This window comes from Silurus aristotelis (genome assembly GCF_946808225.1).
Source record: "Silurus aristotelis genome assembly, chromosome: 25".
In the NCBI taxonomy this organism is placed as follows: Eukaryota; Metazoa; Chordata; class Actinopteri; order Siluriformes; family Siluridae; genus Silurus; species Silurus aristotelis.
Window position 1 is genome coordinate 627,267 of NC_139598.1, and position 12,500 is coordinate 639,766.

The 12,500-nt window shown below is 42.0% G+C and overlaps 2 protein-coding genes and 1 long non-coding RNA gene across 9 annotated transcripts in view; 1 reads left to right on the plus strand and 2 right to left on the minus strand.

Moving 5' to 3' along the window:
• The window catches only part of map3k15 (mitogen-activated protein kinase kinase kinase 15), a 27,059-nt gene extending 17,573 nt beyond the window's left edge, over positions 1 to 9,486 (minus strand). Inside the window, exons 1-8 of one of the 5 annotated variants that reach the window (XM_083529592.1) lie at positions 9,053 to 9,486; positions 8,689 to 8,845; positions 7,832 to 8,235; positions 5,184 to 5,323; positions 4,328 to 4,351; positions 1,787 to 1,864; positions 902 to 1,095; positions 178 to 346 (exon numbers count right to left, since the gene is read on the minus strand). In XM_083529592.1, coding sequence (XP_083385718.1) covers positions 178 to 346; positions 902 to 1,095; positions 1,787 to 1,864; positions 4,328 to 4,351; positions 5,184 to 5,323; positions 7,832 to 8,132 — 906 coding nt within the window. In that variant the 5' untranslated portion in view covers positions 8,133 to 8,235; positions 8,689 to 8,845; positions 9,053 to 9,486. Of the gene's footprint in view, positions 1 to 177; positions 347 to 901; positions 1,096 to 1,786; positions 1,865 to 3,115; positions 3,155 to 4,327; positions 4,352 to 5,183; positions 5,324 to 7,831; positions 8,236 to 8,537; positions 8,623 to 8,688; positions 8,863 to 9,052 lie in introns of those variants that run through there. The other 4 variants (XM_083529595.1, XM_083529593.1, XM_083529594.1 and 1 more) reach the window with 4 other exon arrangements.
• The window catches only part of LOC310719689, a 154,481-nt gene that overhangs the window by 79,666 nt on the left and 62,315 nt on the right, over positions 1 to 12,500 (plus strand). The window lies entirely within an intron of this gene.
• Positions 11,056 to 12,500, minus strand: part of sh3kbp1 (SH3-domain kinase binding protein 1) — a 40,419-nt gene continuing 38,974 nt past the window's right edge. For all 3 annotated transcript variants that reach the window (XM_083529629.1, XM_083529628.1, XM_083529627.1), the window contains 2 exons: positions 12,376 to 12,439; positions 11,056 to 11,871 (listed from right to left, as the gene is read on the minus strand). In XM_083529629.1, the coding sequence (XP_083385755.1) occupies positions 11,833 to 11,871; positions 12,376 to 12,439 (103 nt within the window). In that variant the 3' untranslated portion in view covers positions 11,056 to 11,832. The remainder of the gene's footprint in view (positions 11,872 to 12,375; positions 12,440 to 12,500) is intronic.

Sequence of the window (12,500 nt, forward strand, 5' to 3'; positions counted from 1 at the left end):
CAGGTAGAAGTCAAGCAGAAAGCAGAGAATTCTCATATTCTGAGATTCTAATGATTATTCACGAGATAGAAGCTTTTCTGTAGGTGGGGGTCTTTGTATGTATGTGTGTGTGTGTGTGTGTGTGTGTGTGTGTGTGTGTGTGTGTGTGTGTGTGGGTGTGTGTTTACTTTAACACACCTGTATGTCTCTGTAGGAGAAGAGCAGGTTCATGACGATGTCCTGTGTGAGAACCTCGGTGTTGTCTATGCGCAGTTTGATGCGAGACAGTTCCTTGGCCAGTTCCTCACCCTGATATTTGTCTCGCGCTTTCCGGATGTCGTTCAGTAGCGTGTCTTTAAATGAAGCACTTTAACAAAAACAAAAATAAACACGATTTATTGTTTTGTTTTACTTAAAACAACACGTTCTACTGAACTGCTTTCTACATCTCTGAACTTTTCTTCTTAAAGTGATAATAACGATAAGGACAGGAAGTCATATTCACACACACACACACACACACACACACACACACACACACACACACACACACACACACACACACACAGAGAGGAGTCGCAGTGACAGTGTTTGAAAATGACTGAAATAGAACGAACACTCCAGATCTGAATTCTGACTCGCATGTGGACACATTCATCAAAGAGCTTCAGGAAAGACTCAAACAGAAAGATGTAAATTAAACAAATAAATCCAGATGTACATCTGAGATATTAACTATGTTTTAATGGAAGTGTGACTTATTATCTACCACATCTACATCCACATATACCACATCTACATCCACATATACATCTACATCCAAATCTACCACATCTACATCTACATTCTCATCTAGTGTTGATGTGAGCGATGACGTGAATGATGTGAGTGTTGATGTGAGTGATGATATGAGTGTTTGTACCACGACGTGACGTGGATGTCTTTGAGCAGACTTGCGAATCGGTCCACCAGTGGGACACACAGAGGTCCGAGCAGGTTGTCCCAGCTGGGCTGCATGTACTCGGACGCCCGGCGCTGGGCCACGTTCTCACAGCAGATGTACTCGTTGTTGGGCGTCATCACGTAGGGAATAAAGTAATAATTCCCGCTGGAGGCCTGGAGGAACACGCAACACACGTGTGAGGCACCAAAAACAGCACCAGAAAACGTGGCAGCAGGAACAATAACAGATTAAAGATTAAAGGTGAATCCAAACATGGTGAAGAAATGGGAAGTGGGAGGGACTAGTTAACATTATGCAAAAGTGACAAATGAACAAACTGATCTCATTTGTCTATACAATTAGCATAAATCAGTGGCTGCATGTGTAGGGCTGGGCGATATATCAGTATAACATAATTATCATGATAAATAATTTTTCAATTCAATTTTTTTTAGATATCGTTGTTACGGTGATTTATATTTTAGTTTTCATTTTCCTCTTTGTAGGTTTTGTGTTATTTTATAACTGTTTTGTGAAACCTTTTTTAGCTAATTTCTATAGCATGATGTTTATCGTAAAAGTCTTCTCGATTATAGTAATATTGTGTTTTATCACTTAGCCCTACATATGCTAATTCTAACACTGTTACTGCTGTTATTCCTTTTGTATAAAAGTGATATAAAATGTACAAAATAATTAATAATCAGCTGAAATGTTTTTATCCTGACAGTTTTCTTAATGATCCCGTTAATCGCTCCCTCCTCACCACCGTTAGCCATGTTAGTATGTTCAGTATTTTTAGGTGCAGAAGGATTCGCGGTGTCTCCTCTCGGACACTCACTCACTCACTGCCTCACTACGTACTTTATTCCTCAGACCCGAGCCGCGGTACTCAGGTGGTAACTGCACCCAGGGGAAGCCCAGAGTAACGGGCTGAAAGGCCTACTCCACATAATACACACCACAGTGAGAGGAAAGAGAAACAGAAACAGAGAAATCAGAGAGAAAGAGAAAGAGAGGATAAATGAGAAATACAAAGATTAAGAATATAAGAACATGCAGAGAGGAAACTCACTGAGATAAAGAGAAATACAGGAAACAGAGAGACGCAGAAAAACAAGATAAAGAATTCAATCAGGGAGTAAATACATACATGTCAGTAAAACAGAATTATAGGTGAGACAGGTACCCAGTGAGACAGAATTATAGGTGAGACAAGTACACAGTGAGACAAGAGACAGGTACACAGTGAGACAGGTACATAAGTGATGCAGGTACACAGAGACACAGGTACATAGGTGAGACAGGTACATAGGTGAGACAGGTAGACAGTGAGACAGGTACACATTGAGACAGGTACACGGTGAGACAGGTAGACAGTGAGACAGGTAGACAGTGAGACAGGTAGGCGGTGAGACCGGTACATGGTGAGACAGGTACACGGTGAGACAGGTATACAGTGAGACAGGTAGACAGTGAGACAGGTAGACAGTGAGACAGGTACATGGTGAGACAGGTAGACGGTGAGACAGGTAGACGGTGAGACAGGTATACAGTGATACAGGTAGACAGTGAGACAGGTAGACAGTGAGACAGGTACACGGTGAGACAGGTATACAGTGATACAGGTAGACAGTGAGACAGGTAGACAGTGAGACAGGTAGGCGGTGAGACCGGTACATGGTGAGACAGGTACACGGTGAGACAGGTATACGGTGAGACAGGTAGACAGTGAGACAGGTAGACGGTGAGACAGGTACATGGTGAGACAGGTAGACGGTGAGACAGGTAGACGGTGAGACAGGTATACAGTGATACAGGTAGACAGTGAGACAGGTAGACAGTGAGACAGGTACACGGTGAGACAGGTATACAGTGATACAGGTAGACAGTGAGACAGGTAGACAGTGAGACAGGTACACGGGGAGACAGGTATACAGTGATACAGGTAGACAGTGAGACAGGTAGACGGAGAGACAGGTAGACAGTGAGACAGGTACACGGGGAGACAGGTACACGGTGAGATTAAATAGTGTCATTGAAAATTACGTTACACTTTTGTTCGTCCCCAAATAAATAAATATTAAAGTAACATCACATGGTAAATTTCAAAATAAAAAAATAAACCAGTGACATTCTATTTATTCAGAATGTAATGTACATAAATAAATAAGAAAATAAATAAATAGATACATTTAATGTTTCTTTACGTCCCATTACTTTAAATCTCCGAAACTTTATTCTGCAACATTTTGTGCAGAATTAATAGTTCAGTTCTGGCCCAAGGTCGAGTTCTGGACAGAGCAGCTGAAGCGGTTGGCTAACGGCGCTATTTAAAGACATGCGCTAATCTGGTAGACCTCCAGCCTGTGCCACCTGCTTCTGTTCCACCACAAGTCACCGTTTCACGAGACATGAATAAAACAGTGTGTGGTGTTGTCATAGTAACATACTAAAGGGGCGGTGTTACTGTTAGCGCCCGAGTTCCTCTTAATTCAACAACAATTACAAATGTTATTAACCGTGTTACGACTCGTTTCGTCACGTTTCAGAGAAGCCACACAGAAGTGTAAACTCCCCTGTCCTAAAGAGGTCGCAAAAGCTAGTGCTTCACCTCCTTATAATCTCTGGCACCAGAGACTCCTTACATACATGCTACATGAACATCTGTATACATAAACATCTGTATACATAAACATCTCCTCGTAAACAATCCTTTGCTATGAAACGTACCAGAGCGAGCGCATTTATATAAACCTGCGCTACTGTTAGAGCTGCTGTTATAGAAAACCAATCAACCCTTTTTGACCAATCAGGATCCAGAATTTAATAGTAAAACTGTACTGAACACCATCTTCTGAACTCTGTGTGCTTCTCTCAGCCTTGGAGGTTATTTATTGTCCTGGAGCCATAAATAAAACAAAGCGAACAGGACGTGACAGAGAAACTCCAGAAATAACCATGAGGCTGAGAATACAGTGAGACAGCACACGTGGAGTTTAATCGCAGCTCTCCCAACAAATCATCATATTTATACAATTTTGCATTTTAGCTAATTTGGGGGCATGGCTATGCATAATATAATGTTGTGATGTCACAACACAAGCTCCAGCATTTTAAACTGTTGTAACATAAAATTGAGAAAAGATAAGTGTGACAACGTGACAGCACCTGGATATTTTTATACCTGGATACAAATCAGTATGCTTTAGCTAGCCAAATAACTTACTAGCAGCTAGCTAACCCGCTAGTTATGTTAGCTAATGTGAGGTGTTAGGAATGGCAGGAGGTCATGGTAGTGTGTTTGCTTATTTGCATATTAATGAATATTCATATTTCTATTCATTCTTGATGTTTTGAATGAGGAGAGATGTGAAGATGAATCCACTTAGATTTGATACTTACTGTGTTTTTCTGGGCCACCATGTCCTTCAGAAAAACAATAAAAACAAGAAAGAAATGAGTGAGTTACTCATCGCACATAATCACACACATCTTCTGATCTCAGATTAATTTAACAAATAGTGTGTAGTTAATAAAATGTTTAGTAGGGACGTGTGTTTATGAATGTGATGACTAGGGGGCGCTAGTCACTAAACCCATAGATACGCTGTTGAATAGGATGTGCATCTCCATAACTGAGGTGGATGCGATTCGCATCTCGATGCATAGCCAACGATACGATACATTATACAATAAGATACATATAAAACTGCTACCGATGCGATCCGATTCCTCCGTTACGATGCAGCGTGATCCGATTTCCATACGAGTCAATGTAAAAAATAAAATGCTCTGCAATTCAATATGGTACAAAGAGTTTAATTTAATTTTTTTGGTCCAGACAGACAGCAAAACATCAATTTACTTAAGTGCCTTCTGACGCATGGCTTCGAACACGCCTTTATAGTGCTGCCTACCTCTACCTCTGCCAGGTTAATCTGTATTCTATGTGACAAGCCATGATGTCTCTCCATAGTGTTGTAATACGGTGCGGAGAGAACGCGAGGGAAAATCGATCTACATGGAAAATATTGATCACTAATTATTGGTCACTTCCTAAATAATAAAAGTAAAAGTAAAGCGTGTCTACTGATAATTATATAGAAATAAATAATTTTTACAGACGCAAATATGTTCAAAATAATGCATCGGGATACAAATGCTTTTATGTCGATGCACTGATGTGAAACGATGACTCTTATCATCCCTGTGGTGTTGTGTCCAGTGTGTGTGTGTGTTTGTGTGTGTGTGTGTTCACCTTCAGGGACTGTGCAGTGTCAGGGTCGGTGTCATGGTACAGGATAACGTTGTTGGCCATGTCGAAGCTCTCCCGAACTCCCAGGTGATAAAAGAGAGATGGCTGCCGGAACACGTCACTCATGTCCACCACCGCAATGTCTAAAACAGTGTGTGTGTGTGTGTGTGTGTGTGTGTGTGTGTGTGTGTGTGTGTGTGTGTGTGTGTGTGTGTGTGTGTGTGTGTGTGTGTGTGTGTGTGTCAGAGATATAAAAGAGACGTTATTATGAACATGAAAATGTTAACACAAATATCCAATTAAATAAAATAGAAACAAAGAAGTGTTTTGCAGCAGTTTCACAGGTTTGTATACACACACACACACACACACACACACACACACACACACACACACACACACACACACACACACAGTGTTTTTCATTCAAATTAAATTTCTCAGAAACAGAAACATACACTTCATGTGGTTTAGGCTTTGGGTTACTGATCAGAAGGTTATGGGTTCAATCTCCAGCAACACCAAGCTTGGGCCCCTGAGTGAGGCCCTTAGCCCTCTGTGCTCCTGAAGCTTCATATCATAGCTGATCCTGCACCATGTACCTGTCCCTCTCTCTCTCTCTCTCTCTCTCTCTCTCTCTCTCTGGTTTGGGTGTATTTTCTCCCTCATTAACACTTTACTTTAAAAATTCCTTTAATGGTTTAGTTTTTATTTGTTCATTAAAAATAAGTAGGATGTTTATTTATATATTTATTATAAAACACGTCACTAATAAGTTCAGAAAGAGAAATTAATCTATTTAAATGTATTTCCCTTTTTGGAGTTCTCTTCCTGTCTCTGACTCTGAGCTTCAGCTAAAATATAATATGATATAAACATTAAATCAGATTAACATCAACCCAAAGATCTGCTTGTGGACCTACAGAACTTCTGGATTGCAAACTAAAAGAAAAATAAACTACAGATAGAATTTTTTTAAAACAAATAACATCAGCAACACAATAAATGTATTGTTCTCCTGGAAACCTTCTCAGGCTCCATGTCTAAACTGGCCTTAGTTACAATCTATTAGTTATAAAAGTGTCAGGAATATAATTAAAATATGCAAGATGACAAGATTTTGCAGAGAAAGTCAGACGAGTCTAACCTGCTTTTCCTAAACCTGCCCTCATAGAGTTGAGTTTCAGCAATATCTGATCATCATCCAGCATCCAGGGGAAATTCTACTCATTAGAGCAGGAACATTTTCATATGCAGGATGCTCAGCCTCCAGGAGCTTGTTTACAACCTCATCTGAGTTTTTGTGTTTTCTCTTATGAAAAATGCAACACAATTCCACTATTTTGAAGAACGTCATGATGATAATAGTTACAACTGAACATCATCATGAGAGTATACCAAATAAATTTCATATATATCGAGAAAGTTACACAGCTGGAAAATGGAGAAAACTGTAATGCACATCAGGGAGAATCTGTGCAGGGATGCACTTTTCTCGAATAAACCTAGCCAGAAATTTTGTGACATCATGAGCAGATGTTTTTAAATGTCCTGCATGTCCTGTACGTCCCTCTCTGCAGACGGAGGAGGTTCATTCAGCGCTTCACCTGTGTAAAAATCTAACTACGAATTCTTCACCTCATGGTCGCTAATAATTTTAAAAAAAAACTTTATAAAAATTACATTAAACTGTATTAAATATATATATGAATAGTTAGTTGGTGGTGCAGTGACCCGAGACAAGAAATTACTATTACTGATCAAATTTGAAAAAAACTTAGAAAAATGTTCATATACAAAACGAGTCCGACTGCAGTTGAGCAGCAGGGATTATTATAAGACTTGATTTACACGTGTGTGTGTGTGTGTGTGTGTGTGTGTGTGTGTGTGTGTGTGTGTGTGTGTGTGTGTGTGTGTGAGTCACGACAGGTAAAAAAACCATGTGAAGTGTGAGAGTTTCAGTGGAATTGTGATTTCTGTTACCGCTCGCTGTAGAAGTGCAGGTCGAGGCAAGTTCACTCACATACCATCACCAACACACAGCACTTACAGAAGCAGATACAAAAAAGGCCTCCAACACTTTTTGTGTGCTTTTGATACACACACAACAAAGGCAAAAGTATGTTTGAATATATAATATATAATGAAATCATTATAATAAAAAAAATTTTTTTTGCTGAAAATATGAAATATTTAAAATAAGCCGTATTTATTCTGTAGTTTCCTGCCATATTTGAGTGATTTGGGATTGTAAACAATCCAAATGTAGAATAACTGATCAACCATCAGCAAATAATCCATCAGTGGCTTCATCCAACATTCTGGTTTTTATCTAAAAAGTTCATACCACAACATGGACAGGAAACTGTGAGCTGGACACATGTCCTCTTCTTACAGTATTATTCTGTGCACAAGATCTTCACACACTCATTAAAGAACAGGACACCTGTTAACAGACCAGAGCTGGTAGCTTGGTGATGCTGGGATCTGAACTCATGAGCCTCCTATTCAAAGAGCAAGTCAAACACAACGCTGTGATGTTCTAAAAGCATCTCAGAAAACATTTATACCTCCTATGATGTGAAAAGCGTCTCGGTTGTGTGTGTTAGATGTGCTTTGCTTTTTGAAAAGAAAACAGCTGTAAATCTCACCTGCATCGTAAAAAGTGTCCAGCACCGAGGTCTCGCCGAAATCCAGCCTGCCGAAGGTGACGGTGGTGAGGATGGCGCTCTCGGCGTCGCACGCTCTCTGGAGGCACTGCAGCGCTCCGGACTCGGGGCTGTTCGCCGCCACCGCCTTCAGCCCGTCGTTCAGGACGTACACGGCCCTCAGACTGCGCTGCTTCGACACCAGACTCGGGCTCGGGACGTCCGCTCTCTCCGCAGCGGTCAACGAAACACTGCCAGCGTGATCTCCCCCCGCCTCCCCCGCCGCCTGGCTGGACACCTCCATCACCGCGCAGGGAGTGTGCGTGTGTGTGTGTGTGTGTGTGTGTGTGTGTGTGTGTGTGTGTGTGTGTGTGTGTGTGTGTGTGGTGTAACTCTTTTCTGGTTCTCTAAAAATTTTAAATAAACATGCAAGACAGGTTATAGTACAGAAATGAAAATATAAATATAAATGAAATGTTTGAAATTGTTGATAAACTCTGTACATGTCGAAGCGCGATTTTTTGATAATATTTAAATTAGTGCATAATTTGCATTTTTTTTTAACACAGTGAATGCAATAAAAACCGTTGAAACTTTGCCAGGTTGGTTTGGAGACTAAAGTTCTGCTCTGAAGCTCAGCTTTGCTAGTCTTTTTTAAGAATAATTGAAGTACACGTTACGCGCGCGCGTTTCTCTGGGTTAATTATACCTCCAGCGCAGAGGCACGTGCCAACCTGAGAACCTTTTAACACCAAACTTTTGAGGAAGAAGATCGGCGTGCAGATGCACACTTCCACCACGCGCGCTCGTCCTCGACCTGAGGAGCCTAGAAAGTGGAAGACCTCTCAGGGTGTGGTTACCTGGAGTCTAATAAGCGCGTGGTGCGAATTGAGGCACGGTGAGCGCGCTCGCGTCCCCGCAACACAGAGACCTCCTGCTCATCAAGCCAGCTCTCATCACTGACCACTGACTTCTGACTGCTTCTTCTGATCCTCAAATCCTCCGGCTTCTGTAACACTGCAATAAGAATTACATGGAATTGTGCAATTAGTAGGAAGTGTGCAACGCTTCACACGCGCACACACACACACACACACACACACACACACACACACACACACACACACACACACACACACACACACACACACAGACGAGCGAACAAGTTTAAGAAGCTAAAAATAAAGTTAGTCATGCACGATGTAAAGCCGAACCTGCACCTACCTGATTATTTCTTGTGGATATGTTTGCGCGCGCGCCTTTATTTAGAGTTTCCAGTGAAAATTCTCTCTCTCTCTCTCTCTCTCTCTCTCTCTCTCTGTCTCTCTCTCTCTCTCTCTCTCTCTCTCTCTCTCTCTCTCTCTCTCTCTCTCTCTGTCTCTCTCTATCCAGTCACTTCCCCTCTTCTCTCCTCACTGTCTAAAGTCCAGCAGCTAAATATAAAGCGCTGCTTTGGGCACGCGCTCCGTCATGGTCGGTCAGGAGGTTTATTTCCGTCCTAGTCCGAATACAGAGTTCCCAAAGAACCCTTAAAGTCCAGAATGCGCAAAAATACAGAACCCTGGTCTCACGCGCGCCCGGAGACGTGCACACGCACCCGAGGTGGGAACGCGGAGACTCTCCGCCACCGAGACGCGCGGTCGCTAAAAAGATGTGCAGGCGCGCGCGCGCTCGTGCGTGCGCGCGTGATTGTCTCTATTGCTCCTCCTGCTGTTACCTCTGACATGACTGAGTGTGTTTACACATACGATGGAAACCAACCTCCTCTCAGGGCTCTCTGGAGCACTTCACATACACTAAAGTGCACTGAAACTGGAGACTCCTTCCATACACATTACACAAACATCTCTTTCCACCAAAACTCACCAGATATTCTTAACTGTATATAGATCCATAACCCAGCAGCCCAGTGGGTGAGAGCTAGTACAGGTAGATGTTTATTCATGCAGAACAGTCCTGGAAAGGGTCACGTGTGCTGGAGACACGTATAGATGGAGGTTTTTTTTTTTTTACGTTTCTTTTAGCTAAAGATGTTTATTTGTATCTGATGTGTTGCTTTAATTAAATTTTTTTATGAGTGCTCTTATAGCGCTCATGTTTCCTTCATGCCTGATCCACATCCCTTTATGTAACTCCTGAATGTTCTGGAGTGTTCTGTTTCTCAGGTCCTGAGCTCATGTTTCTCCTCCCAGGAGCTCCTTCGCTGGTCTCCACAAACGTGTGTTAGTGTCTAAATTAGAATAGAGCATGTGTGTGTGCGCCTAAGTCTGAATACTGTGTGTGTGTGTGTGTGTGTGTGTGGCTAGATTTATGGACTGAGTGATATACTTTAACGGCACTGTCCGTTCTGTGACCTCTGTTTGCCCTTAACCACAAACACACAGCTGTTTGATGTGTAATGTAGAATAAACACTGTTCAGAAGTTTGGAATCGTTCTGAAATTTTACTGAGTTTTTCCTGAAACATCTCGCACACTGACATCACCATAGACACAGTTACAGTAACGAGTTCTGCTGATGAAACGCTTCTCACTCTGCACTGATTCCAGACCTGCTGATGGATTTCACCTTCTCAGAACTTTCTCAGAAGAATCTCCGCCCACAGGTTCTGTGTGACGGCCACTTCCTCACTGTTCTGTAGTTCAGCTTTAATTAAACACAGTCCTCAGACAGACAGACAGACAGACAAACAGACAGACACAGACAAAGGTGTACAAATGTATAAAGACAGAAAGAAAGACAGATTGTCAAAATGGTATAGACAGAGCCGGATTATTAGATAAATGTAGAGAAATGGTGTAGAAACATTTAGAAACTAAACAACAGAGACACAGACAGAGAGACATATAGAGACAGACAGATGGACAGATACAGAGAGAGACAGACAGATGGACAGAGAGAGAGACAGATAGTGGTGTAGAAACATTTAGAAACTAAACAACAGACAGACACAGACAGAGAGACAGACAGACTGAGGTGTACAAACACACATACAGGGAGTTGGGAGATCAGTGGTTAAGACTCTGGGTTACTGATCAGAAGGTCAGCGGTTCAAGTCCTAGGATTGCCAAGCTGCCACTCTTGGGGCCCCTGAGCAAGGCCCTTAAACATCTGTACTCCAGGGGCACTGTATTGTTTCTAACATCAATGGGATAGAAAGAATTTCATTTTGCTGTAATGAACATGTAAAAATAGGACCTGCGAGAGAAATAAAACCTGAGGCGAAGGTTTTTTTGGAATATTCTTTTTTAATAAAATTTGCACACATAAATGCATTTTCAGTACATTAAAATATAAAAGTTTATAGAAGACTTTCTCGAAAGAAGAAAAACAGCATCAAGAAAACAAAAAAAGATACGATTTCATTTCAAATAAAGAAGGCCTCAGCGTGAGAGGAAGAGAGGAAGAGAGAGGGAGAGAGATGGAGAGAGAGAGAGAGAGAGAGAGAGAGAGAGGGGGGATGAAGAGAGAGAGAGAGAAAAAGAGAGGGATGGAGAGAGAGAGTGGGAGGGAGATGAAGAGAGAGAGAGAGAAAGAAAGAGGGATGGAGAGAGAGAGAGGGGGAGGGAGATGAAGAGAGAGAGAGAGAGAAAGAAAGAGGGATAGAGAGAGAGAGAGGGGGAGGGAGATGGAGAGGGATGGAAGAGAACCAAAGCTGCAGAGATAATGAGAAGGACAATAAAAATAAAGAAGTGAAGCGTTCTGAAGACAGACACAGCAGGGTCTTCTTCATGACGAGCCACTGGATGGAACACAGTACCAGGAGGAGACGAGAAGATGAGAAGTTCCTCCTCAACAGAATGATTCTACAGAGTGCCACATCACCCTCTTAAAAAATGATCATAAAATAAAAAATAATCTGGAGATGCAGGAAAGCGTTCGTTTGTTTTCTCCATGCTGTTGTTCTCGCCTGCTTTTTTGTTCTTTCTCTCTTTTGGCACAAATCCATCTCTCAGCCATTCCGACATCCTGCCTTCTGACCTCCAGCTTCAGAATCATGCACCATCATTTGGGCAGAAACTTCTTAATGTTCTCGACATCCATCTGAAAAACAAAAACAGGAGCAAAATGATTCCACACGTATCAAACACGTTCCTGGTTTCCCAAGTCAGTGAGGAACCGTGTGGGAAGATCTTTAGGCTTTTAACCAAATTCTAAAAAAGTTCTTTGAAATGTTCCTTGGTGGGTTTTATACATTGTGTATGATACTCTACACTCGGGTTTCTCGTGCTTCATTAGGGGAAGTGGAGGTTTAGTGGTTAAGGCGCTGGGTTACTGGTCGGGGGTTTAAACACCGCTATCGCCAAGCTGCCACTCTTGGGCCCCTGAGCAAGGCCCTTAACCCTCTGTGCTCCAGGGGTGCAGTATCATGGCCGACCCTGCGCTCTGAACCCAGCTTCTGAGCAAGCTGGGATAGGCGAAGAACAAATTTCACTGTGCTGTAACGTTTCTGTGACAAATAAAGGCACTTCTTCTATAACACTGTTTTGGACTTTTTATTTGCATGAGAAGATAATTCCACATGAGGCCATGTAGATTCCTGCTCACCTGAAGGGACAGGCGGATCTTTTTCTCTTCATCCAGTTCACTCACAAGCTGCTTCATCTCTTGTCTGAAAAAAGAGGAAAAAGTAATTAATGAAATTCATTATTCCAGTGGAGTAAAAATTTTAG